Source organism: Propithecus coquereli, unplaced genomic scaffold (assembly GCF_000956105.1).
Source record: "Propithecus coquereli isolate 6110/MARCELLA unplaced genomic scaffold, Pcoq_1.0 Scaffold792, whole genome shotgun sequence".
Classification (NCBI taxonomy): Eukaryota; Metazoa; Chordata; class Mammalia; order Primates; family Indriidae; genus Propithecus; species Propithecus coquereli.
Window position 1 is genome coordinate 45,614 of NW_012154085.1, and position 27,092 is coordinate 72,705.

At 55.9% G+C, this 27,092-nt stretch overlaps 1 protein-coding gene across 1 annotated transcript in view; it reads left to right on the forward strand.

Moving 5' to 3' along the window:
* The window catches only part of LOC105825304 (tensin-1), a 44,512-nt gene extending 19,110 nt beyond the window's left edge, over positions 1-25,402 (forward strand). The window contains exons 6-18 of the mRNA XM_012663067.1: positions 207-230; positions 683-721; positions 7,460-7,658; positions 10,561-11,630; positions 14,380-14,466; positions 15,219-15,350; positions 15,709-15,801; positions 16,561-16,638; positions 18,553-18,624; positions 18,884-19,052; positions 19,749-19,817; positions 20,237-20,269; positions 23,584-25,402. Of these exons, the coding sequence (XP_012518521.1) occupies positions 207-230; positions 683-721; positions 7,460-7,658; positions 10,561-11,630; positions 14,380-14,466; positions 15,219-15,350; positions 15,709-15,801; positions 16,561-16,638; positions 18,553-18,624; positions 18,884-19,052; positions 19,749-19,817; positions 20,237-20,269; positions 23,584-23,728 (2,210 nt within the window). The 3' untranslated portion in view covers positions 23,729-25,402. The remainder of the gene's footprint in view (positions 1-206; positions 231-682; positions 722-7,459; positions 7,659-10,560; positions 11,631-14,379; positions 14,467-15,218; positions 15,351-15,708; positions 15,802-16,560; positions 16,639-18,552; positions 18,625-18,883; positions 19,053-19,748; positions 19,818-20,236; positions 20,270-23,583) is intronic.
* The last annotated feature ends 1,690 nt before the right edge of the window (positions 25,403-27,092 follow it).

A 27,092-nucleotide genomic window follows, 5' to 3' on the forward strand; every position in this document is an offset into this window, starting at 1 on the left:
GGCCTGTCCCGGAGAAGGTGCCCCTCCCAGCGGACGCCACCTGGGCTCACAACTCCTACTCCTCCTTCCGATGGGGTGGGGGAGAGACAGAGGGAGTCCCTGGGCCTTAGCTGCAGGTTAGAGCTGGCTGAGCCCAGAAAGTTCCTCCCTAGGCTGGTTTTAGGGCCGAGTGGGGACTTTGGGTTCAATGTCACTTTTTTCTTTAGTCACCAGAAGAGTGATCCAGCCAGGTAGGCAGGCAATGGCATGCACTGTGACCCACAGAGACACACGGCGGGGCACAGCCTCCCACCTGGAGTGTCAGCATGGCCGGGGACACTGAGTCACCGGGGAGTTGGTTGAGGGGTTTGGGGGCTGCCACTCACCAGCCAGCACACACCTGCCTGAGGCTCGGCCCACGTGGGCCCTGAGCACAGGGCTGCGAGAGGGTCGGGCTCCGGGGAGCCGAGGTCTCGCCTGGGCACTGGACCTCGGCCCTCTGCCCGGGCTCCTCTGTGGAGAGCCCCGCTGGGCCCAGCCTCACCCCAGCTTTCCTGCCTCCCTTTTCTCAGCAAATTCTCTTTCTCAGGAATAATCCCTGTTAATCAACCTCTCTCTCTCTTTCCTCTGCTCTTCCTCTCATCTTCAACACCTTCCTCTTTCCTGCCTCTCCTCTCCCACCTCTCTTCTCGCCTTCCCTCAGCGGAGGACGAGGGGAAGGTGGCGGTCCAGCCTCCTGAAGGTAAGTGCCAGCTGCCTGTGCTGCTTCCGCGGTCTGGGTCAGGGCATGGCATTTCACGTGGAGCTTGAAAAGGCTGGCTCGGGCCACCCTCTTTCCTGGCTGGGTCTCAGGTGACCAGGCACACAGCCTTCCTGTCCCCAACTCCTGGCGATGAGATGGCACTCTGGGCGTGGCCTGAGTCCTGAGTGGGGAGCCAGTAGCCGCACAGCCAGCGTCCAGGGGCTAGTGCAGCGCTGCCTTGCGGGCAAAAGCGCCCCTCCTGCTGCTTCCTCTCCTCTACGCCAGTCTGCGTGGGATGCTGCCACCCACAGAGGTAGACAGGGAGGGGCTCCCATTCCCTTTCTCAGGGTGTGTGCCACAGGTGTATCTTGGAGCAGGGATTCTCAAACTCAGCATTTTGGCCTGAATATCTGTGCACTGTAGGTTGTCTGGAGGTGTCCCTGGCTTCTACCTGCTAGATGGCAGTTACACTCACCCAGTCATGACAATCGAAAGTGCCTCCACCATTGCCACTGTCCCTGGGGGGACAGTCGCCCCTGGTTCTAAAAGCCCCCATCTTAGAGCCGTGATTTGCCCTCTTGAAGCCCCCGCCTGGCTTCGTATCACACAAATTACCACGTCTGTCTTTCTGGGATCTTGGACACAAAGTGGGGATTTCAGGAAATCTATGGACTCACCCCCTACAAAAATGCAACAGGACACCCATGCACATAATTTCGAAAAACAGTTGCCAAGAGTTGGCATGTCTGTGGATCTCAGCGTAACCCCTGGTTTAGATGGGCCCAGCACTGGGCACTGGGGAAGCAGAGAGGAGGTGTAATTGGGTGGAAAGCCTTAAACGCACTAGCAGCAGAGCTCGAGTGAGGACTCAGGGCAGCAGGTGAACAAAGGGGGTGCAGCCTGGGTGGGAGGTCAGTGTATGGTTCTGGGCACCGGTGTCCCCATCTCCACCAGGAGCGGTGGGACGAAGTGGGAGCTGAGGTGTTCTGTGTTAGGCATTCTGACTTCCCACCTGGGCCCGTGTGGCTTCCCATGGGCCCTGGGCCCGTGTGGCCTGGTTTCTTTAAAGACTGGCTTTCTCAGGCCCACTTCCCAGTTTCCTTTGCACTCAGCACCTTGATCTTCCAACCCCCAAAGTGGGCATGGCCTGTGCCTCTCTAAAGCTGACGTCACCCAGGTGAGATGGTTGGGGTTTCCCAGAAGGCTTGGCCTGCTTCTAACCAGCCAAGGTTCGGGCAACAACATCAGGCCGCTTGGGGGTTGTGAAACGAGACTACTCCCAGCAGCAGACCCCAGGACATGCTCCCTCTGCTGGGAACGGCCCTGCCTGCTCCTCTGCAGCCTCGTGCCTGGGGAAGGGGCTTTCTCCCAGGCTGGAAGCCAACCGCTGGCTCCGGACCCACCCGGCAGTGGGGCTGGGAGGGGAGTCTAGAGTAGACTGGAGACTGGAGCCATGTTCCTGTGCTTCCCACGCCAGACCCTGCAGTAGGCTCTCAGCTCTCCTCCAGGCTGGTTCACTTGAACAGCATGGGGGATCTCGAACACTGTCCAGTGGGAAGGTCCAAGGGGTGGAGTATCCTGCAGGCTGAGGCACCCTGGTGATTGTCTCCCACTTTGGGATGACTTCAGAGGTGCGGGTATCAATAGAACTAAGCTGAGATCTACCAGTCCTGCCTCAGAAATGACTCTCAGCCTACAGGGCCCCAAGTCCTCCAGCTGGAGCCACCGAGTTTGGAGGGGAAGGTTCTTAGGGATCAACTCAGCCACACCCATCTTTGTCGCAGATGTGGAGCTGAGGCCAGCATTGTGGGTGGGGGCAGGGGGTCTGCCCAAGGTCACAGTTGGGAGGCAACAGAGCCAGACTGGAGTCACTGGGCTCCTGTCTCTTGGTCAAGTGGCTGTTTCAAAGCCCTTCTCCCGCCTCCAGGCACCATGCCCCGGGATTCCAGCGTGGGTGGCGGAATGGAGTCGGAATCGCTGCCCATGGCCTGGGGACGGGGCCGGGGGGTGGGCAGGGAGCAAGGCTGTGGGCTCCAGTTCCATATTTCCTGACTCATGTGCCCCTCCCGGGTCAGGCTAAAGTGCATTCTTTGCTGACCCTCCGAGGCTGTGCTCGACTTCCCTGCCGACACTTTGATGGGAAATACAGAAAAAGATCTGTAAGGACAAGTGACCAGAGACAGGATTATTCAGCCAAGGGGAAAGAAAAACTGGGGGTGGGGGAAGGCTGCTCTGTCTAAGCCACTGTGCTAAATACTTGACATTCACCCATTCTTTTATTCATTGCTTCATCGATTCAGGAAACATTTTGTGCACCTACTGTGTGCCAGGCACTGTGCCAGACTCTGGGGCTATACACATGGGTGAGGTGGGTGGGGAGGAGGGAAATGCCAGCAGACATTTCAACGTTAGTTAGAAGCACTGAGCGGGGCAGGAACAGGGTGTCGGAGGAGGGGTGTATGGCCCAAACTGGAAGGTTCGAGATTCTGACTGTCGAGCTCCTGGATCTGGTACCCGGGGGTTTCCGTAGTGTGTCTCTTCTCCCCGGTCTCCCTTTTATTTGGGTGGGTGGGGCCCTTCTCTGCAGGCCAAGACCCTTTCCTGGGGGGCAGAAAATGCCCTTCAGGGTGTGGACGAAGAGCCGACCGTGCACGGGGCTGGAGGAGGCTCACAGCCACCCTTGTACTGCAGCTGCTCTCAGCCGCCAACAGCCACTTGGCCTGGGTTTGGGCTCCCGGAATGTTCTCCATGAAGCAGCACCCTCCCTGACCCCACCCTCCTACCCTTCCCAACTCCCATTGCCTCTGGGTGCAGCTGCACTGGGATTGGAGGAGAGGAGGAAAACAGCAGCAGAGAGGGTGCCAGCGAGGGGTGGGGGGTGGGGCAGGAAGGGGCACAGCAGGATCCAGCCAGCAACAGTGGGGCTGGTTCTAAACACGGGCTGGGAATAGCAAGAACGAGTTATTAATAGGAGGAGATTTCCCGTCTCTTCTCACTCGATCCTAGCTGGGCATGTGGGTCGTCTCATTCCCACTTTACAGATGAGAAAACTGAGTCCCAGAAAGGGTCTAGTAAGTGAGAGAGAAGGGGGAGGGGACCTGCAAGAAGAAGTATATTGCCTTGAGGTGGAGAGGAGAGAAAAAGCCAAGGAGTAGACAGAAAAGGAAGCATTTCCAGCATGGAAATCTGAGTCTGAAAACTTGGGAGCACTAATGTCTGGAGAGGAACTCAGGAAATCAAACAACGTCCCAAAGGTCCTGCCTGCTCTGGGTCCTGAGGAGCGGAGATTGCATGGAAGGACTTCCCTCATTTCTAGCTGATCTGGGACTGCAGGGGCAGGCAGACCACCTGACCGAGGAAGAGGATGCAGTGGGAGAGGAAGAAGGAAGTGGGGGTCCAGGTGAGGGCAGGGCTAGGTGGGCTGGGTCTCTGGGTGGCCTTGGCTAGGCTGGCCACCCAGCACGCAAGGACACTTCCTGACATCGTGGTGGGAACGTGTGCTGCTGCTTCTCTCTGGGTAAGCAGTCCTGCCCCCCCAGGTTCAGACTCCTAGTCCTTTGAGAACTCCTCTGGTATTCTGCGGTTTAGGAGCTGAAGGGTGTCGGAAGGGGCCAATGGGACTGCTGCCTTAAGACCTTGGCCCTCCTATAGCCACCTCAGGGTTTCTCATATACTGTCCCATCAGCCTCTGTGCAAACTTATGCTCAGGCCCCCAGGCTTCAGCTCAGGTCACTGTGTTTAGGCTGCGGCAGTTAGTGGGCACTCAGCCCTGACTAATGGCAAGCAGGCCAAGTGGCAGTCAGGTCCCAGGCTTGGCTGTGTCCTGACTATGGGATGGCGTGTTGTGGCCCACCTTATCTCAGTTTTACTGTTGCTAGAAGGGGTGCTTTTTTAAAGGGATAGAGGATAGAGTAATACAAGTTGCTTACCCAATGTATGAGTCGGGGTTCTGCTGGAAAACTGATGGTTCATTCCAATGGGGCAACGAAGGAGAGTGTAATGGATTATTAAAAGGTCTAGACAGACCAATGAGGGATGGTGACGCACCTATGTGCTCCTGGCAGAGCAGGTACCATCCACCTCCGGGCCTGAAGGAACCAGGAGAGAGCTGGAGGGACGTAGGTGGGAGGTGAACATTGACCTTCTCTGCTCTCTCCCTCTCATTTCCTGCCAGTCCCAAAGGCAAAAGCTATCTGAAGCCACCGAGCAAGGGGTACTGGGTGACACAGTGGGTAAAGGTTGGCCCTCAGGGATAGATCAGGGTAGAGAGTGGATCAGGAGGACGTCAGTGGGCAGGAGAGGAGCACAGACCGTCACAGTGTCACCCATGTAGGTTCAACTTGAACTCCGGGGAATGAGAGGGATGAGTGGACTCTGGCCTGCAGTGTCGTTTGCAAGTCTGTGCGTGAGGCACCCTCTCACCGTCCGTTCTCCCAAGCTGGGGCACCGCCCCAGGGCAAGGAACCAGTTCCCCAAGACTGAAGCTCTCAGCTCCCTGATTCTCAGATGGTCATCTGTGCAGTGGCCAAGGGCAGATCTGGGCCAGACTGCTCGGGTTCCTAGGCCCCCTCTGCCACTTGCTAGCTGTGGCCTGGGCAAGGTACTTAAACCCCAAATCCTACTCTCCTCGTATAATTGTTTGCCCTTTTTATCATTACAAATCGCCATATGGAGTTGGCTCTTCTTTGGCTGATGGGCCGGAGTGCCAGGCAGAGCCAGCTCTGGGTGTCCCATGCGGCTGTGGGCCCCCTCTAGGCTGCCCAGAGCCAGCACTGTGAGTCTGGAGACTGTGGTACTAGTGTCCACAGCCACTGATTGCTGTGTGTCCTGGGGCTCATTGCTCCACCTCTCTGGGCTGAGGAGACACGTTAGATCAGGGGTGAGAAAACTATGGCAGCTGGCCAAATCCCCACCACCACCTATTTTTGTAAAGAAAGTTTTATTGCAACCCAGCCTCACCCATTCATTGACCTGTCATCTATGTGTGCTTTCATGCCACAATGGCAGAGCTGTGTAGTTGTGACAGAGACAGTCTGACCCACCAAGCCTAAGATATTTACCATTAGGTCTTTATCAAACATCGTGCCTCCCTGGTCAGAGGATCTCCACATCGTCTTCTAGTGCCACCAGGTCCTTGTGCATGGATGGCGCGGAAGCCATGCCTTTGATGTGGATTTGGCCTCGGGCTTCTGCGAGGTGGGTGGTGGCCTGGACTGGTGGAGGGAGGCTTTCAAGAAGGCCTCGCTGACTCTTCCCACGTGGACTCCAGCTTTGGGTGCTGAGGTGGCTGGTTCTACATCACCCTGTCCCTGGAACAGACTGTCCCACACCTGCCCCTTTGCAGAAGTTCTGCCCCAGCCCCATCCACTGTCCCTGCTGTTCGTTGGAGGCAGCTCTGTGTGGAGGCCAATGACAGACTGGTGGGCTCTGGCTGGAGCTATACACAGACCCCACCGCGGCCCCCAGGACCTGCTCCTTAAAGGGCCCTGGGCTGAAGGACTGTCCTCGCCCCACACCCAGGGTGGCCTCTGGACCTGGTGTAGTATGTCAGGCCTGGGGGCCACCTCAAAAGCCACACCCGGGGACTGTGCTCCTATGCAGTGAGGGCCCGTGACTAGGCACCTTCCAAATGAAGATTTTCTTTGGGGTGAGGGAGGGAGGTTTCATTCTAGCTGGCTAAACCCTGAGCCTCTCTCCCTGAGGGGCCTGGACGAGGGGGCTCTTCTCCACCTCAGCGACCCTCACAGTCTTGGCTTCTTCCCCAGGGCTGCGCAGACTCTGGGCCCTGCTGGATGAGACAGGGACAGTGCCAGGTTTGGAGGTGGCAGGAATGTCATCTCTCTCCATTCAAGTGCGCTGTTGCTGCTGCTGCTGCCTGTTTAATACGGAGTTAGTTTTGAGCTGGCCTCAGAGGCCGTGGGGGAGTCAAGCACTCTGGGTCCTGGCTGAGCCTCTGGGCCTCAGTGTCCTCATCTGTAAAATGGCCTTTCTGGCTCTTGCCCCAGCCCACTAGGCTGTTCTGAACACCTGGTGGGGGAATGTGTGGAAAGGTTGTCTGTAAACTGCTCAGTGCTACAGAAACTCCAGAGGTGGGTGATGGGACGTCTGGCTCTGCGTGGGGACGTGTTCCTGCTGTGGGTCTCTGGAGGAATGCCGAGTGTGTCTGGCAGAGGTGGGTGGGTGTGTCTTGGCATTCAAGGGGCTAGAGAGTGCGCGGTGGCCCTGCTGGCCATACTACACAGGCCTGTTGCCAGGTGCACAAGCCCGTCTCTGGATTCTAGGCCCGTGTCAACCCTAGTGCCAACCCGAGATATGGGCAAGGTGGGACTGGAGCTCTGGGCCCACTGTCAAGTGCCAACCTTGAGCGGTGCCTGGGGAACCTAGAAGGGCCTGGGGGTTGGATAGTGTGGTCATTGAAGGAAGGGAACAGCTAAAGGGGATGCCACCTGTGGACAGACATCCTAGTTCTTGGAGGGAAGATTCCCTGATGGCCCTGTTCAGAGGCAGAGCCTGGGTCTGTTTTGGGGAAGCCCGTCTGAGCAAGGCCCTGGTTACAGGTTGCTGTGGGGCATGGTGGGTACCAGAGGTGGGAGCCCCAGGAAGGTGCTCTTTGCGTCCCCTGGGGGCTGTCCCCGTGCTCCTTCCCCAGCTGGACTGTGTTCCCGGGCAGGTCGGGTGGCGTCGCCATGCACCCCTGTGCACCTGCGCTCACAGTCTCCGTGCCCTTGCCCCTTCCAGAGCCCCGGAGCTATGTGGAGTCTGTGGCGCGGACAGCGGTGTCTGGACCCCGAGCTCAGGACCCTGAGCCCAAGAGCTTCAGCGCACCAGCTGCCCAGGCCTATGGCCATGAGGCACCCCTGAGGAATGGGACCCTGGGCGGCTCCTTCGTCTCCCCCAGCCCCCTCTCCACCAGCAGCCCCATCCTCAGCGCTGACAGGTAAGCCAGGAGGGGGCAGCGGGCAGGGGCTGAGAGTCCAGGGCTGGGATGGAGTGGGTGAGGCCTCTTGGCTCTGCTTAGGGTGTGGGTGGGCAAAAATGACACACAGATCACGGCACCCTGCAAACCACTCCATCAAGGCGCATTGAGAGCGCATCCTCGGAGTGCTGCATCCTGTGTGGGGCGCCCGGGCTGAGTGAGCGTGATTCCCCGGATGCTTGCAATTCCACCATCCGAAACTACGCAGGAAGGAATGAGTGGTACCAAGGCGCATGTGGCGGGCTCCTCCCAAATTGAACATCTACCGACAGTAGTGACTAGTACATAAGTGGGCACTTCTGGGGCGCCAGGCACTCTGCTAAGTGCTTCATACGGTCACTTAATCCTGGCGGCATTCCTAGGAGATGAGCACTATTGTTGTTCCCACTTTTCAGAAGAGGAAACTGAGGCACAGAGGTGCCATAGCTTGCTCAGCGCTAGCAGCAGCGGGGTTCAGACGGAGGCGTGCGGTTCCGGAGCCCACGTCTCTACCCTCATTCCCAGGCCTGGGCTGCGGCACCCACCTGTCACAGGATGAGAGTCATGTGTGCCCAGAGCTCACCCATAAGTGAAGGGCTGGGAGCTCAGAGCAAGGGCCATGATTTCTGGCTAGGGAGGCAGAGGGGATTTCTGAGGGCTGGAGGTGTTTGTGGGGGGTCCAGAAAGACGAGCAGGAGGTTGACAGGGCATTCCGGAAGGATGGCCCAGCAGGGACAGAGGGCTGAGGTGTGGCTGTGTTGGGAGTGCGGGGCTGGGGGCACACAGCCTCCCGGCGAGGGGTGCCTTGGTGGGTGGGCAGCTGGCATCCATCTGTCTGAGTGCGTTGGACAGAGAGGAAGGCCCAGAGTTGGGCAGGGGAGGGTGGATAGTCCCTGCTGATAGGCTCAGTGGAGGGAGGAGGGCCCCACATTTGGGGTGGTGGGGGAGAAGGCTTTGTGCCACGGAGAGGGGAAGACGACATAGGAGAGGGAGGTTGAGATCGGCTCTGGCAAGGCATCGAGTGCCAGGCAGGGGAGAAGGACCCGCTCTCCCCTAGGAGAGAAGACTCTGCCTGGACCATCCTCTTCCAGCCTGGGATGTCACAGGGCCTGCAAACTCCTCAGCCAGGCCCCATGGACGCAGCGTTGAGCCCCCTCCCAGGTGAGGGTGGGGCAAGCGGCTGGGGCGCGGATGAGCAGAGGCAGCTTCCCTCTGGATTCTAAGAATTCGGAAGCCTCAAGCCAAGCATGTGTCCCCGTCTCCAGTCCACGTTGCCCCATCCTCAGCTTCGAGACGGGGCGGCAGCTGCATTGCTCAGGGGGTCTGGACCTGGCAGGGGCTGCGTTCCCTGTTTTAGAGGAAAGATGATTTTCCTAACTTGCTCCCGCTACCCCTTGCTGACGCTCAGTGAGCCCTGGCGTTAGGATGTTGTTCACTGTTCCTCACTCAAATTCTTCCTGCCCTGGTGTGGTTCCTTCCCAGGAAGCTGGCGTTTCTCCTCCAGCATTAATCTTCCAGAACTCTGTTCTGTGCCCCCCACTCCCACCCTGCTCTGCTCACCCTGGCTCTGTCTCCCATCCCTCAGAATCCAGTTTATTCCAAACCAGGGGGCGGCCTTCTGCTTTGGCCCCCTCTGACCTTCTCCCTGCCCTTGGCTCTTGCCTGGCCCAAGAGCACACCCCCACCAAAACCTCACATCACCCAGGGAACCCGGGTGTAGCCAACCTGATGCAGCCGACACGAAACTTCAGCCTGCAGCTCCAGGTTGGACCCATTGGCTATGTAGACTCCGTCCACGGAGGCGCCTCGTGCACAACCTGCCTGCCACCTCCCTGCAGTTGCTGGTTTACACAAGGCCCCTGTCAACCTGTGTATCTCCTGCCCTGTCATAGATGGATAGACGGTTGGGTCTGGAAGGAGTCAGGGTCATCTAATCCAGCCCCCTTATTTTCCACATGGGGAAACATTAAGAAGCAGAATCCAGATTTCCCAACTCACTGGCCATTGCATTGTATGCCATGCTTCCATCTGTCACTCCCTGTGGACTTGGACTTAACTGTTCAGGGGAATCTTTGACTGTGGCTATTACCTGAAATAGTCTTCTCTGAACTGAATTTTGTCAGAGTCTTAGAATTGGGAGTGATCTCTGAGCTCAACTAATCAAACCTCCCAACAGAGGAAATTCCCTATACAACATTCAGCCCAATAAATCTGTCATCCTATGCTTAAATGCTCCTAATGATGGAAGTCTCATTACCATGCAAGGCAGCTTGCTCCATTCGTGGCCAGATCCAATTATAAGCAGACCTTATAATCAACTGAATTCCCCTTATTGGAAATTTCCCCCTCACCTCCATGGTTCCTTGTCTTTGCATTTTTGGAGCCACCCAGGAGTGAAAGCCCAATTTTAGCACTCTCAGTGTTTAAGGGTGATGATATCATACCTGAGGAAGCTGAGTCAAGGCAGGGCTACCCCCAGTAGGAGCAGGAACAGGAAACTCAAGTGGGAGTTCTGTGCTGCTGGAGGCTACCAAAGGACGGGCACCTTCAGTTTGGATAGGAGAGATCTCTTTGCTTTGATGTACGGCTCAGGAGTCAGCGTGGTGCAGTGGAGAAGTGTGGGCTTTGGAATTGGACATGGCTGAATTGAAACCCTGGTCTTTTATGAGCTGTGTGGTCCTGAGCCTATTGCTTAACCTCTCTGAGCCTCAGTTTCTTCTTCTGATGGTTCCATAAGGTAACATACAGAAGCCCTGCCATTTTGCCGTGCTGCCAGGGAAGCTATTCTTGCTGTCATTAGTGGTTGGAAGGAGAGCTGAGTGCCCCCTGAGAATCCCCCCTTCACCACATGCCATCTGATGTTCCACCTGCCCTCTCTCCCTAGCACTTCAGTGGGGAGCTTCCCATCCGGGGAGAGCAGCGACCAGGGTCCCCGGACACCCACCCAGCCTCTGTTGGAGTCTGGCTTCCGCGCTGGCAGCCTGGGGCAGCCCAGCCCTTCAGCTCAGAGAAGCTACCAGAGCTCTTCTCCTCTCCCGACGGTGGGCAGCAGCTACAGCAGCCCTGACTACTCACTGCAGCAATTCGGCTCCTCTCCGGAAAGCCAGGCCCGGTCTCAGTTCAGTGTGGCTGGAGTCCATGCAGTGCCTGGGAGCCCTCAGGCACGCCACAGGACAGTGGGCACCAACACTCCCCCAAGTCCAGGCTTCGGCCGGCGGGCCATCAACCCTAGCATGGCTGCGCCCAGCAGTCCCAGTTTGAGCCACCGCCAGGTGATGGGTCCACCAGGCACTGGTTTCCATGGCAACACGGTCTCCAGCCCCCAGAGCAGTACAATGACCACTCCGGGGAGCCCTAGCCTAGGCCGGCACCCAGCGGGGGCCCACCAGGTTTCCAGCCTCCATGGCAGTGTGGCCACCACTCCCGGGAGTCCCAGCCTGGGCCGGCACCCTGGGGCCCACCAAGGCAACCTGGCCTCCGGTCTACATGGCAATGCAATAGCCAGTCCAGGAAGCCCCAGCCTGGGCCGTCACCTGGGAGGGTCTGGATCTGTGGTTCCTGGCAGCCCCAGCTTGGACCGGCACGTGGCTTATGGTGGCTACACCACCCCTGAGGACCGGAGACCCACACTGTCCCGGCAGAGCAGTGCCTCTGGCTACCAGGCTCCTTCCACGCCCTCCTTCCCCGTCTCCCCAGCCTACTACCCCGGCCTGAGCAGCCCTGCCGCCTCCCCATCGCCGGACTCGGCAGCCTTCCGGCAAGGGAGCCCAACGCCGGCCTTGCCAGAGAAGCGGAGGATGTCCGTGGGAGACCGAGCGGGCAGCCTCCCCAACTACGCCACTATCAACGGGAAGGTGTCCTCGCCTGTCGCCAGTGGCATGTCCAGTCCCAGCGGGGGCAGCACTGTCTCCTTCTCCCACACTCTGCCCGACTTCTCCAAGTACTCCATGCCAGGTGGGCCTCTTCTCCTCCCACTTCCACCTCTCCTGCTGACAGATTAAGTCCAAGAGTTAGGATATCTGTCCTGGTCTCTGTTCTGACATTCCCTCGACAGACAACCTTGGGTGAATCACTGACTTCTGGCCTCAGTTTCCTTATCTGTATAACAGGAGCTGGAGGTGTCCTCAGAATAAGTGTGCATGGTCGTGGGTGCTGTGATGAGGATGTGGATGCAGATGCGGGTGATGATGGAAATAATAACAGCAGTGAATGGTATTACTGTCCTGATTATCACCCCCATTGTAGCCACTGCCACTTTTTGAGCACATGCTATGTGCCAGGCTCTGAGCTAAGTACTATCTCATTTAATCCTCACAGCCACCTGGTAAAGTAGGTACTATTATCCCCATTTTTCAGAGTGAGGCTTACAGAGGCTCTGTCATTTGTTAGTGGCATACAGTTAGTAAACGGCAGAGCCAGGCAGCTAATCCCGGCCCATGCCATCCCAAAACCAATGCTCCCGAAGTGTAATTGGAGCTGTCGTTATCATGTGTCCATATCTTGAGGCTTGTTGTGATTTAGCATAATCTTGACCATAGCATAAACTTGCCTCCCAAGCCTGCACCTCCATATCTTTTGCCACCCCCATGGTCCCACATCACTTGGAATAGACCTGGCAGCCAGGTGTGGCCTGGCCAAGGCTGAGGGTTGGGCGTTCTCACTGGAGTCCGGTTTCTCTAGACCTGGCTTCACTGAGGCCTGTGCAGGTTTGTGCAGTGCATTGTTTACCTATCGCCCAAACTTGGCATCCGTGCCTCTGCTTAGAGAGCTCATCGTGTAAATGCAAAGTCAGGGCTTCAGCCCATCTGCGGCTTCTGGGGCAAACCTCACACCTGACTGAGTACAGAGCGGCCCTGGGGCGCTGGTCATTTGTGGTAGATTTAGACTGTTTCAGGCAGCTGGGATGGGCCCCAGCTACCCATATTGTCCCTGTGTCACTCCCAGTCCTGCCCTGAGCCTGCCAAGCCGGGACACCTAGAGTGACCCTGCACCCCCTGTTTCCTGCCGCCCACGGGGGACATCTGGTTCCCAGCTCCTCTCCTTGAAGGATGCAAAACTTCTAGTAGTTGGGACACTTCCTGTTTCCCACCATCTTCCCTGCTTAAAATAGCCTTTGGAGTCAACACAGGAAGGCACATGGGACTGCAGCCGCCTCTGACAGCTCGTTAAACAGGCCACAGCAGCGGCGGGGCCTGGGGCTTCGGAGCAGGCAGAGGCAGCTTGCGGCGGTTGCACAGCCCAGCTGCCTAACCCAGAAGCCTTCTTCAGCGCACAGCTGCCAGGAAAGGAAGCCGACCTCTCCCTCAGGGTCCTGCAGACGCAAATCCCAGAAGCCGAAATGAGTGTAAATCACTAGTTGAAATTAACTAAGCACTGGAGACCAGTCCGTGTCGCCTGTCTGCTCCCTTAACTATACAGTGTCTCTAGCACAGGCCTCTGTCTCTGAAGACAGGAGAGGAAAAATGCAGAATTAGAATATTCCTTTTTCCCTCTCCTCTTCTTCTTCCCCCAGCCACCTTTCTTTTTGTTTTCTTTGGTACCGAAAGATGAAGGAAGAGGATGAGGGCTGAACGTGCTATGACCTAGACAGGGAGATAGCCGAACTGGGTGCCAGAGCCTCTTACCTGAGAAGGCTTCCCTGGTCACCATGCGTGACTTGGGCACGTCACTTCCCCTCTCTGAATCTCTCCTCATTTGTCAAATCCAGCAGCTGGGCTCTGGCCTGTCCAAGCTCCATCCAGAACCTAACGTTCTCTGACAGATTCCAAGGTCTGTGCATTGGGGGTTGGGGGACCTGTCTGCCAGAGAAGCGGGGTGCGTGGCACACAGCAGATGGCCTCTGGGTTCTGGGCCAGCCGCCTCCTGTGTGTCCCAGGGTGGGAGCGAGTTTTTGCCCTACGTGGTGCAGAACACAGGCTGTCCCCATGGGAACTGAGGAGGGACTGGAGAGAAGGGAGCAGAAATGGATCTTTCTGCCTCATCTTCACGGTGGTTATGCTGAAGTTAGGAAACTGAACCTGTGGAGAAAAGTTCTAGAAGGCAGGTCTCTTAGCCCATGGGAGAGAAGCTGCAGGAAAGACTTAGTCGGAATCTTCTAGGGAAAGGGGGAGGTGGGGTGGTGGAAGGGCTTCCGGTGGGCTCCGCGTCACCAGGACAGTGGCTCGGCGGAGTTAGTGGGGCACTGCCGGTGGACGAGAAGGCCGCTCAGGGCTGCCCGCGCTTGCTCTCGTGGTGTTAGAGAAGACTGGCTTTCTGTGCCAGTTTCCTGGGGCTGCCATAACAAAGTCCCACACGCTTGGTGGCTTAACATGACGGAAGTGTGTTCTGTCCCAGTTCTGGAGGCTGGCAGTCCAAATTCAAGGTGTCGGCAGGGGTGGTTCCTTCCTGAGCCTCTCCCTGGCTTCTCGTGGCTGCGGCAGTCCCTGGTGCCCCATGGCCCGTAGACGCATCACCCCAGTCTCTGCATCCTCACCTGGCTCTGTGCCATGTCTATTTCTTCTCCTCTTCTTAAAGGACACCAGTCATATCGGATTAGGGCTCACCCTCATCCAGCGTGACCTTATCTTTATTTGTTCACATCTATGAAGACCCTGTTTCCAAATAAGGCCACGTTTTCAGGCATGGGGGGTTACAACTTCGACATATCATTTTTGGTGACACATTTCAACCCATAACACTTTCTTTTCCTCCCCTTCTCGTTTAGACAACAGCCCCGAGACACGGGCTAAAGTGAAATTTGTCCAGGACACTTCCAAGTATTGGTACAAGCCTGAGATCTCCAGGGAGCAGGGTGAGTGCGGTGCTCTGTGGGCCATCAGAGGCCACAGCTGGCTGCTGCCCTCCACCTCTGCCCTGGGCAGGGAGCTGAGGCAGACGCAGTCCTCTTTGCAGTAGGTCGTGGTCTCAGAGAGGGGCCGGGACGGAAGTCAGGCAGTAAGAAGCACCGTCCACCGTGAAGTGTGGGCCGGCAGAAGCAGTGGTTGTAGACGCTCCTTGGAAGGGTCCTTAGAAACAGCAAAGCCTTGGTTTTCCTGCGCAAAGTAAAAGATCAGCCAAGACGCTATGAAACCTCAGCTCTCTATCTGCGAGATGTGGGAGGTTTCCGCGTTGTACAGAGAAAAACAAAGCTGGGAATGTGGGGCCGCAGACAAGGCTCACCCCGGTTCCAGAGGGCAGCGTGCATGGGCGCGGGGCGGGCCCAGGTCTGGACACTGCCCATGTGTGTTCATGAAGTCTCTTTGGAGCTCACCCGCACCTGTTGGCTGACATCCTGTCTGAGGCTGCTTTCGTGCCGTGGTGGCAGAGTGGGGTGGTTGTGACCGAGACTGCGTGGCCTGCAAGCCTGAAATACTCTCTGGCCATCTACAGAGAAAGGATGCCGGCCCTAGGACAGGGGGCCCCTTGGGAGTGTTTGAATTCTAACTTTAAAGAATGTCGTCTCACCCAAGACAGAATGACGCTCCATAGCCCCGATGAGACGTAAGCGAAGCCCGTGCCACCGACTTCTCACTTTCTCTCCTCCCCTCGCCCCTGCCAATCCAGCTATCGCACTCCTCAAGGACCAGGAGCCAGGGGCCTTCATCATCCGTGACAGCCACTCCTTCCGAGGGGCCTACGGGCTGGCCATGAAGGTGTCTTCGCCCCCTCCGACCATCATGCAGCAGAATAAAAAAGGTAATCTCACCTCCCGGCATGGAGCTGAGGACAGGTGGGCTTTACAGTGTCGAACCCTGAGGTTCAGGGAGGCCCCGCGTGCTGAGCAGGACGCTGCTCTCACGGGACTCTTTGGAAGAGCATGTCTTGGGCTTGGTGACAGTTGGGGTCGGAGGGAAGCAGGACTGCTGGGCTGCGTTTCCTGAGGGCTGAGGGAGGAGCGGGGGTCTCTCTGTTCCACGGGGTTCTGGCCATGTTGCCTCTTTGACCCTTTCTCTCGCCTGGCCCTGACCATTGGAGAAGTTATGAAGCAGTCTTGGAGATGGTGGGAGGAAGCCAGGAGAAGTGACTGGTCCTCATTTCCTTCTCTTCATCCCAGGAGACATGACCCATGAGCTGGTGAGGCATTTCCTGATAGAGACCGGACCCAGGGGAGTCAAGCTGAAGGGGTGCCCCAACGAGCCGAACTTCGGTGAGTGCCCCCCACCCCGCTCTGCTGCTGTAGCCTGGCTCAGTCTCTTCCCTGTCCTGGGGTCCTCCGGGGGTCTGACCCCAAGTTCCACCATGGGCTCTGCCAGTCCCCCTGTCACAGACTTAGCAGAGAAAATAACAGTGGCAGCTTCCCTCCCTCTGCACTGTGGCTCCTTACCTCTGCCAAATTCCTTTCTGTATTTATTTGTCCTGTCCAAGGGACTAAGACTTATTATCGTTGTAACTGGAGTAACAATTAGAACAACAGCTGCCTTTACTGACCACCTACTATGTGACAGTCACTGTCTCAGTGCCTTACACTGCTCTGGTCTCACAACAATCCTGTATGGTAGGTGCCGTCAGCCCCCAGTTCACACATAGAAACTGAGGTTCTTCGAAGTCAGGCTTTACCCAAGAACACACAGATAAGTGACTGAGCTGGGATTTGATCCCACAACTCCCTGATACTTCTAATGCACTGCTTTGAGAGGGGCTCCAGTAACTGGAGGGACTGACGGGAGATGTTAGGAGGAACTTTCTGCAAAGGCAAGTTGTTAGGTAACCCTGTGATTGCTAGATGAGCCTTTGGAATCTTGCCCCTTGGATCTTGCTAAAAAAGAGGGGGTGAATTTTCTGCTTTGTTGGGGGATCGAGGGAGAGGTGACTATTCCGTATGGCAGGGTGGAAATGGGCTTCCTCCCTGCCCTCCGCGCCCTCAGCCTCCAGGTGCACTCCCCTGATGCAGTCTCCCTCCCCGCAGGGTCCCTGTCTGCCCTGGTCTACCAGCACTCCATCATCCCGCTGGCTCTGCCGTGCAAGCTGGTCATTCCAAACCGAGGTAGGGACGCGAGACTCCTGCTCACCAAGCACACCTTGCGCTGGCCTCCTTCGTGTCTCGGCCCTGCCCACCGCTCCAGAACATGGGCCGGCATTGGAGGGTTATTTTGCCAACCTGGGGAAACTCAAAACCACTCTCCTTTTTTTCCTATTAAAAAAAAAGAAGAAAAAGTTCATTAAGAAGCTGAACTCCAGGAACATACCTCAGTTGACTTGACAGATTGTTCTGGAAAATCCTCTGCAGGCTTCAAGAAATTCATCCTGAGTCCTCAGGCTAAGCCTCATCCCAGGGAGGCATTAGAAGTCGGAGCAGTCAGGAGAGGGCCGAGTCCTGGAGGATGATGGGAAGTGGGAGGAGGAGGCAGGTGCAGGTGTTGAGGGTTGGTGTGGACGGAGAGAGCTCCGGGGACCTTTCAGAGGAGGAGGTGGCTGGGCTCCGCGTGGCACAGGAGGGAAAGGGCGGGGACCCCCTGTCCCTGGAGTTTCTTGTCTGTGTGGCTGGAAGGGCATGCCGCAACTGGGGGGACACGGAGCTGGGGAGGAGCAAGTCCTCTTTTGATTGTGGGAAGTTTGAACAGGACCCAAGAGCATAAGGACACACGGGGTGGAATTTGAGTGAGACAGCAGGGCTGGTGCGGGAGAGTTCAGTGCCTCTCATAGAGGTGTGCCAGCCCTGGAGGGTGGCAGATGAACGCCCAGAACTCCTACCAGCTCAGGCCTCTATCGCCCAGTCCCCAAGCACACAGGGCCTCCCTGGGGGTCATGGTGCCTGGCCCTAGCTCAAGGTCTAGGCGCTGGGGGCTGGGTTGCCTTCGCCACCTTCTCTGTTCACTAAGTGCCCAAGGCTCTGGCCCTGGGACTTTCTCCAGCCTCTCTTGGAGCCCCTGGAGTTATGCCCACATGTAAAACCTCAGATACTATTTGACAATCTCTATTTATCCAATTCAATTCATTCAATTATTAATGATAATTGACTAATATTATTTTAAAAGTTCAAATACAACTTAAAGAGAATTATTAGCCACACAGATTTAGATAGTAATTGAATTATATTTCTATGGGATTTACTGTAGTAGTTCAGCAATTAAAAAACCATTTGATATTTAAATTGTATAAACCAGTGGTTCTCCAAGTGTGGTCTCAGACTAGCAGCTTCAGCATCTCCTGGGAACTTGTTAAAAATGAGAATATTCTCAGGCCGACCTAATCAGAAACTCTGGATTGGGCCAGAAATCTGTATTTTACCAAGTCTGCACACCAAAGTCTGAGAAACACTGTTATAAACAATACTCAATTCTTAATTTTTTCTGATTTTTTTTTTTAAAATTAATGTATAGTTGACAAATAAAAATTGTATCAGGTATGGCATACACCATGACATTTCAATACATACACATTGTGAAATGGTTAAATCAAGCTATTACGTCCATCACTCAATTCTTATTAATATTGAAATTATAGTTATGTTGCATCAATGGTTTATTGAATTAGGGGAATTAGGGCGCTTATTGATCTACACAAAGACACATCAATGAGAAACAACAGCAACACCAATTGCCTCTTGAAGGCTTGCTGTATGCTAAGCACTGGGCTAAAAACTGTACGTAGGGTGTCCCAAACACTCAGTGACGTGGCCACCATCATCATCATCTCTGTTTTGTGGATACTTAGCAAGTGCTGGGGTGGGGGTTTGAGCTCAGCTCTGCTGGACTCGAGAGCTCTCAACCAGCGTGCTGGATACTGAGAGCAATCGTTCGACATTTGTGCTGAACCCGACACAGGGCCGACTGCCAGGGCCTGCTGTGAAAAGCAGTGTCCCTTGCACGAGGTATTTGCAGAGCTCGCCTTAGGCCCAGCCAAACCTGTGCTTCTTTCCAGCTCTAGGGTTTTAATTCCAGCTGAATTTTTGTCTCAGACCCCACAGATGAATCGAAAGATAGCTCGGGCCCTGCTAACTCAACCGCCGACCTGTTGAAGCAAGGGGCAGGTGAGTGGTCACCTGAGACTGGATCCCTGCCCAGGCCTTTCTTTCGAAACCTCTCCCACCCTGACCCCTCCTGCAGGTGCGGGCTGGACGTCTCTCTCATACCCAAACGTCTCTGGGCAGATCACATTCTATGTGCAGGTGCCTTGGCCCAAGGCTGGCCTGAAATTCACCTGCTACCTTCTCCCTGAGGAAGGGACCTGGGGTCTTGTCCCCACCCACCTCAGCTGCCATGACTCCTCCGTGGGTTGATTTCTTCCAGCCTGCAATGTGCTCTTTGTTAACTCTGTGGACATGGAGTCCCTCACTGGGCCCCAGGCCATCTCCAAAGCCACATCGGAGACATTGGCTGCTGATCCTACACCAGCTGCCACCATCGTTCACTTCAAGGTCTCTGCCCAGGGAATCACTCTGACTGACAACCAGAGAAAGTAAGACTCCTCTCCCTGTGTCTGTGTTGAAGTCTCCTTCATGTGACCCACTCACCCACCCATCTACCCATGGATCCATCCCTCGCACCCGTTTACTCACCTATCCACCCATCCGTCTATCTTACATCCATCTTCCACCTACCTGGCTACTCCTCCATCCATCCATCCATCCATCCACTTGCTCACCCTCTCACCAGTTGATCCATCCATCCCTGCATCCATTCACCCCCTCATCTATTCTCCCCACCCATTTGTCCATCCATCTGTGTCTCCCCCCGTGTATCCATCCACCCACCCATCCACCCTTCTACCAGGATCCGCCTGCGTCGTCTGTACAGCTGTAAACACAGCTAAGACTAAGCCGCTGCTTCCTCGGAGCAGAGCCTTCCTCTTGGACTCTCTCCTAACAGTGTCCCCAGCCCCTTTCCTTCCTCCAGGGCCCCTTCCCCCATTTCTCATTCCTCAGTGCTAGTTTCTTCCTTCCTTTCCCAGCCTCAAGCATTTGGGACATGTCCCTGTGGCACATCTGTCTGTGTCTGTCCCCAGTGAGCAGCTCAGGCCGTCTTACATAAGTGAGAGGCTGGGTGACCCATGACAGCCACAGGTGGTAGAGGGGTGGCCTGAGCTGCCGGGGAGGGAGGGGAGAAGCAGTCACTTGGGTGCTCATTCTCTGTTTCTCTGATGTTTGTGCTGCAGGCTCTTCTTCAGACGACACTACCCCCTCAACACTGTCACCTTCTGTGACCTGGATCCACAGGAAAGAAAGTAAGTCTCTTGCAGACACCTGGCCTCCCACCCGGCTCTGTAACACTGAAGTCTGTGTGTGCATGCGTGTGGGTGCGTGCACGTGCATTCCTGGTTCAGCTGGAAGAGCTGCCAGTGTGAGGAGTTGTGTGGGGCGTCTTTTGAGTAGTCCCACCTCAAATGTGGAGACCCTCGTGGGGACTCAGTGCCCACTTCCGCCCCCTCCGCCGCTCTCCGACCCTGAATCTGCTTTGCGCTACGTTGGGGAGGGCACCTGGGAGGCCGCAGCGTTCTCTCCGCCTTGAACGCCCCCCTTGAACGCCCCGCATGCCTGGGAATGGGGCACTTCTGCCTCCCGCAGGTCAGGCGTGGGCGGGCTGGGCTCCGGGGGAAGGGATCGCGATTTACCTGTGATTTACTCTGCGCTGTCCTCTCCACAGGTGGATGAAAACAGAGGGAGGCGCCCCTGCTAAGTAAGTGTGGCTTCTTTACCGGACCCGGCGGGCCTTTGTGTGTACAGGGGAGCAGGGGGCAGGTTTAGGATCCAGGGCCGGTGGGCAGGGGGATGGCAGAGAGGACCTTTGTGTCAAGGTCACTCAGTTTTGGAGAAAAGCTTGACAAGGCAGCCAGGCCTTTGGCCACCTTCTCCTGGGAGCAGAACCAGCAGGGATCCTGGGAACTGAATAGAAAACTAAGTTTTGTGAGAGGTGGTGACTGTGGGGAATGGGGTGTTTAAATGATCTTTTCTGCCCAAATCCTTGCTGCTTTTATTTCTGTTTTTGCTTTCTTGGTGGGCTTCTGTGCTTCTCGTGGCTGGGCTAGACCTCCTCATCAGAATGCGGGCGCCCGTTTCTGAGTTCTGGGGATGGCCCTGGGGCCTGTGGGTGGGTTGTTTCATCCATTCGGCATATCCCAGGTATATCTGAGGAGCTCAGAGCTGCCCGGGACCCCGACTCCACCCTCGGGAGTCCCACTGGCATGGCAGATAAGACAAGCGTATAAACAGCACTAAGATGTTTCTGTGGTTTTCAAACTGTGTTGCAAGGAACCCTAGGACCCTAGGGTTGCAACTGCTCGGAAGGGAGGGAAAACCCTACTACTACTATCAGTAAGAACCAGGATTTTCTCAATATCACAAACCCCAAACCAAATACCGGAATAACCCGGGGTCTGAAGCTGACATGAGGCTGTCACTGTGATTTGTAATTCACATTTCACTTCCTTGGGCTCATCCCAACAGCCCCATTTTCCTCACTGATTTACTTTATGGTGGGTAAATATTGTGCTTTCGAATTGATACATTTGTAGCCATAAAATACTTCTTTCACCTTTATATATTTGGACTTCATACAAGATTATTTTGGAAAAAGAAAACTTTCACTGTTATTTTAAAAAACGAAGCATTGCTGGATGAGACATGGCAGGAAGTGTAGCTCCCCTCTGGGCGCTGATGCAGGAGCCCACGTCCGGCAGGGAGAAGGTGGGAGAGGTTTGGGGAAAGAACAGGTATTTTTAAATGGATCTTAAAAGACAGGTACGATTTGGACAGGTCAAAATGAGTGTGGAAGGAGGACAGAGACTGTTTCGGGGGGCGGGGCTCACAGCAAGCCCCCTGCAGGCAGGAGCGTGTCTGGCTCATGGGAGGCTGATAAATATTTGTGGAATGAAGAAATGAGGGAACAGAGACTGCGCAGGGGAGAGTCAGGAAGCGGCTGCAGGGAGGCCTCCTTAGAATGCATGGGACGGACTAGCAGTCTGTCGCATGATCAACCGTGGGGATTTCAGGGGGGCCACATGGGATGGAGCGGGGTCCAGTTAAGGGGTCCAGTCCCGGCATCTCCTTGTGTCTGTGCCGGCCAAGCGGGCGGCCAGAACTTCGTGTTTGAAGGTGCTCGGGCTCCTGCCTCCGTGAGGGGCAGAGGTGTCAGGAACAGAAGGGAGCTGGGCCCCAGGCCTGGAAATACCTCTTTTTTTACCTTCAGGAGCTGCTTTTGGGCTGAGCTTCCTGCCAAGGGGGCTTAGATGGGTGGGGCAGAAGCTGCACGGACAGGCTGAGGGGACAGAGGCCTTGAGCGTGGCAGGTGAGGGACTAGGGTGGGGCGAGGGAGGGATAAGCTCTCAGGCCTGCTCCCTGGCCTTGGCGGCTGAGCTTTCTTGCCTGGATCCACCCGAGGCGGATGACAGCGTTGGGCGACTGTTGGGTCAGGTCCTGAGAGCCTTGGAGCTGCCGAGGAGATAAACAGAAGGGAGAGCAGGTGTGTTCAGGGCCAGCGTGGCAGACGCGTCTCCATCCTGGCAGACACCAGCAGCTGGGGGGTGCTCCTCCCCGCTGGGGGCTGGGAGGTGCCCCTCGCTCCTCCCGACCGCCCCTGGCAGCACAGGCCTGAGCCAGCCCAGGAAAGGAGGTGCTGGGGGCTGCTCGCTGGACCCTGCTTCCCCACACCCAGGCGTTACCCCAGGCCTTTGGTCCTGTGTTCCAGGCCCTGAAACAAAGCTGTGAGAGCAGAGCTATAGGACATGCAGGGTGGTGTGTGTGTGTGTGTGCGACATGTATAGTGTGCACATGTGTGTGGGATGTGTGTGTATGTGGTGGGTATATATGTGTAGCATGTGTGTATGTATATATGGTGCATATGTTGTATATGTATGTGTGTGGTGTATGTGCATGGCATGGTATGTGTTATATGTGTGGTATGTATGTGCATGTGCTATGTGTGGTGTGTATATGTGTGATATGTGTGTATGTGGTATGTATGTATCATATGTGTGTGGTATGTGTGTGGTGTGTGTATGTGTGTGGTATGTGTGTGGTGTGTGTATGTGTTGTGTATGTGTGTATATGTGTATGTGTATGCTGTCGTGTGTGTGGTGTGTGTATATGCGTATTGTATGGGGTGTGTGTTGTGTGTGTGTGTGTTGTGTGTGTGAGTGTATGTGTGTGTGCTATATGTATGTGTATGTGTGTGGGGTGTGTGTTATGTATGCGTGTGGTGTGTGCGTGTGTTGTGTATGCGTGTGGGGTGTGTGTGCGTGCAAAAAGACACACACAGCAGCCGGCAGAACCCAACCTTGCTAATTGTAGCTGCCGTGGTCCGGTCCTAGGGAGAGGGGTTTCCATCGGAATCTCCAGCTGTCCTGATTTCCCCATCTCACTCTAATTAGCAACACGCCGGCTGGGAGGGGACCTGGGCTCACATTCTGTTCTCTGCCCTCGTATTTTTAACTCTGTTTTGCAGAGGGAATGCTAGGTCACTCTAGCTGCGGTGCGGGTGGGGGACGAGTGTGGGGGACGGGTGTGGGGGACGGGTGTGGGGTCCACCTCCCTTCCTACTCTCTGGGATTCCAAGCCTCTTGAGCACAGGAAAAATAAGTGCATGTGTGTTGAGGGGGTGATCTGCTTGTCCTTCTGTGTCCCTCTGACCTTGTGGTGTCTGAGGAGGCCAAGCCCTTTGCAGGCAGATGGCATTCTCTTCTTTCGCTTGTGTGCTGTGTGGGGGAACAGTCAGTACGGGTGGGGCTGGGGTGGGCAGGAGAGAAGCCCGTCTAGGAATGTTCCCATTTTATTCTGGTCTCCTCCCCATCCCTCACTGTCCAGTCCCGTCACTCACATCCAGCTCCCCTCCCACCCCTCAGAGTGGGACTCTGTGGTCAGTGGGTGGAGAGAGGAGTCTCTCGTGGGCCTCCCCCGTCCCTGCTGCTCGGCAGGCAGGAGGGATGGGCTGGCCGAGCCCTCTCGCTCACCTGGGCTGCTCTTGCCCCCCTCACGCCGCCCCTCCCGCCCCCACAGGCTCTTTGGCTTCGTGGCCCGGAAGCAGGGCAGCACCACGGACAACGCCTGCCACCTCTTCGCGGAGCTTGACCCCAACCAGCCAGCCTCTGCCATTGTCAACTTCGTCTCCAAGGTCATGCTGAGTGCTGGCCAGAAGAGATGAGCCCACCCCTTGCCCTGGGCCAGTGCAGTGGGGACGGGGCCCATGGGGAGGGGACCCAGGAATCCTGACCACCCTTGAATCCAGAAGGAGGACTTTGGGCCAAGTTTGGAGAAGGAGAGAAGAAAGTGCAACGTGGGGAGAGGGAAGTGAATTGCAGAGGGGAGGGGGGGAGAGAGGGAGACAGAAAGAGGAAGATGGCGGAGAAGAACTCAGATTCCCCTGGGTGATGGAAACTGCAAAAACCCAAAGCCTCCAAAATTAACCAGGTCCCCCAAACTCCCCCTTCCCCCCTCCCAGAGGAGAAGAAACAAGCCTCCTTGGGGATCCATATTTTTAGGGGAATGGAAAAGCCCCATCTTCCTAACCCAACTGCTTTGCAAGGAGAAATCAAGCTTTTTCTGGCCACCTGTAGGGTAGGTTGTCAAACCAAACAGAACCAGTGTGGGACATCAAGTGGTGGAACTTTCTCTTTTCAAAGTATCTCAGACCCAAGGCACCTCAGGTCTCTTTGCTGTGCCTCTGATGTATTGCTGTGTGGGTGTGTGTGTCTGCACCCACACCTCACGTGTTGATTCGTACTTGCCTCTGTCGGCTAGATTTATAAACAGCTGTCCTCGTCTGTGTCCCATGTGTTTGCAGACACAATGTCCAAAGAAGGTTAGGGTTGGGGGCGACAGGGCAGCAGGGAGGGACAGAAACCCTCTTTTGCAGGAGTACCCAAGCTGTGGGTGACAGAGGCTCTCTCTCCTGGTCCCTGCACCTGCACTCTCGTGGCCCCTGGTACCACCGGCCTTTCTCCTCTACAAAGACCCCAGCAGGAGTGGGGGTGGCCACCCCTGCAGCTTACCCTGTTCTGCCTTAACTGAGAGGCGGGAGCTTTGGTTTGAGGATGTGGAGATACGTGTGTCTGTGGCCTCGGGAAAGAGCTCTGCCAGGAAGGGCAGCTGCTGAGCTCGGGGCCTCTGCCCTGAGGTGTGTAGCCCAGCAGCAAGGAAGGCAGGTCACCCCGGTCGGTGGCCTGGACTCTGCCTTAGCTCCCACCTCTCAGCCCGTTCTTGGGTTTCATGCCCCAGAACCAGCCTTATCTCAGACTTGCTTATCTGCATGATGCCTTTTTGGGGGCTGGAGAGCGAGCCTTCCTGCTCTGCCCTGCCCTATTCTGTCTGTCCTACAGGGTCTCCATGTTGGGGTTCATCCTGGGAACCTGTTTCCCGCTCAGCAAGGCCCAGGGGAGGAGCCTGTAGTCCTTTTCCTCCCCTCGGTACATGTTCTGCGGTCTGACTTTTGCAGGTCCCTTTCTGGCTGGGCTGCCCAGGGTGACATCAGAGAGGTCCTGGGGCTGCTACCTGTGTGCCACATGGCCTACCTACAATGCCAAAGCCTCACTGTTCCCCATGCTGCCTTGGTTTCCCCAGCTGAGTCACGCTGCCCATGTAGCAGTGGGGCAGAAGACTTGCATTTAGGCCAAAGGGCCTTGGGCCCATTTGGACAGTTGGGAAAAACCCTGACCACCACCCAAAGACATTAAGCCAGAATGGAAAATTCACCAGGACTCCATTCTTAAGCCTAGAGGGGTTCCCTAGAGAGAGGCATTGTACTGATATATAAATATATATAATATATACATGAGACATACTGACAGAATCTGTAAGCTAATAAAATATAAGAAAAGGTAAAAAAAATAATAGGTAAATTGACAAGAAGTATTTATTGTTTTCCCATATTGCTTTACTGCCTTCCTTGGGCATAAACCGATTCTCATTCCTTTTTATATGTCTAAGGAAAGCCTGAAACGTAGGCAGCCTCTATCCTTGGAGCAGCCGGGGGTCTCCTGGCCCTGGCCCTGGCCTTCCCTAGACTTTGTCAGGGCTCAGTGCTGGGGGGCTGCTCATGTTCCACCTGTTTGGCCCCCTTATTTTCTGGCAGACCAGAGGCCTGGCGGTCAGCTCCCAGGACGTGAGTGTGTGAGCGTGTGGGACGTGACTATGTGTGACACACAGGGCTGTGTGTGCATCTTTTGTACTTTTCCTCCTCCAAGGAGCCGGATCAGTGTGGACATTCTGTTTCAGGGAGTTGGAAACGACAGTGGGGAGAAGGCAGCAGGGAGCAGGGGCTGAGGCCCCACCGGCTGCCGCTTCTCCAAGAGTGAAATCTTGTGCTTGGTGACCGAGGTCCCTCCAAAGTGCTCTTCCTTCTGAGATATTCAAGCCCCAAACCTGGATTTCCCCTTCTCCTCGTTCCCCGGCTAACCCCAGTTCTCTTCCAAGATGGAAGGAGATATGCTATCCCTTCCTTTGTAAATATCTTCATGCCCCCACTGGACAGCCCAGGAGCCGCCTCCTGGGTGGGACGTTCTCTCCACACTTGTGGCTGGATGGGGCGTCCTACCCTTCGGTAGCCAGACTCAGCCCGGGACTGAGTCTGGGATCAACCTTCACACGCATGACATCCCGCCACCGCCCACCACAGCCCACCTCGCAGGCATGGCGGCCCCTCCACGCCAGGCCTGAGCCGTGTGTGACCCTGCAGGAGGACCCGGGTCGATGCTGGAAACCTGGTAACTCACTCCCAGCATCCCTCTGGAAGGAGCCGGTTTCTGAGAGTTTGGCCATGCCAGGAGAATGATGGGGAAGTGTCCCCAGTCTCCACGGTGGCCCCACCTTTGGGCCCCACACCAGAGCCCTCCTGTGTCTCACAGGTAGGCGTGCACCCATGCACACACCTACGCACACACACCACTCAGCTCTGCAGTATATTCTTGCCAAAGATTTCCTTTAAAAGAAAGCACTTTTACTAATTATTGTTATTATTTTATAAATGTTTATCCTCTTTGTTCCTCTCCCTCCCTCAACCTATTTTGCTGTTGTTTATTGTTGAATCTGTTTGTCAGCCAGGAGAGTGCTGTCTGGTCTTGAGTCTGGCCTGGGGTGGGGAGAAGCTGGCAGGAAAGAGCGGGAGAGGCGTGGCCATCCCGAGATGCAGTGGTGCAGACCCCACAGGCTCTGGCCCTGGCCCCAGGCCCTCGCTGCCTCTAGCTGTCCAGCCAGGTGTCTGTGGCAGGCCTGGGGCCTCGCCCCAGCTGGCTCTTATAGGGTCTGGAGGCAAAAGGGCAGGGAAGGGACATCTCTGATTCAGCTAGAAGAAGGGCCCAGTGAACTCCATGTGGCTCTTTCCAGGGGAAGAAAGAGGGAAAAATTGGACATGGGAACAATGGAGAGATTTCCCCCCGCCCCCCCCCCCCCCCCCACATCACGGTGTCCTGGGTCCTTTATTTCGCCAGGTGTTCAAGGGAGAGACACATCACATCCTAGGTTTGGGAAGGGCCTTTGACCCATCTCCTCTGAGCCTCTCTCCAGCAGCTCTG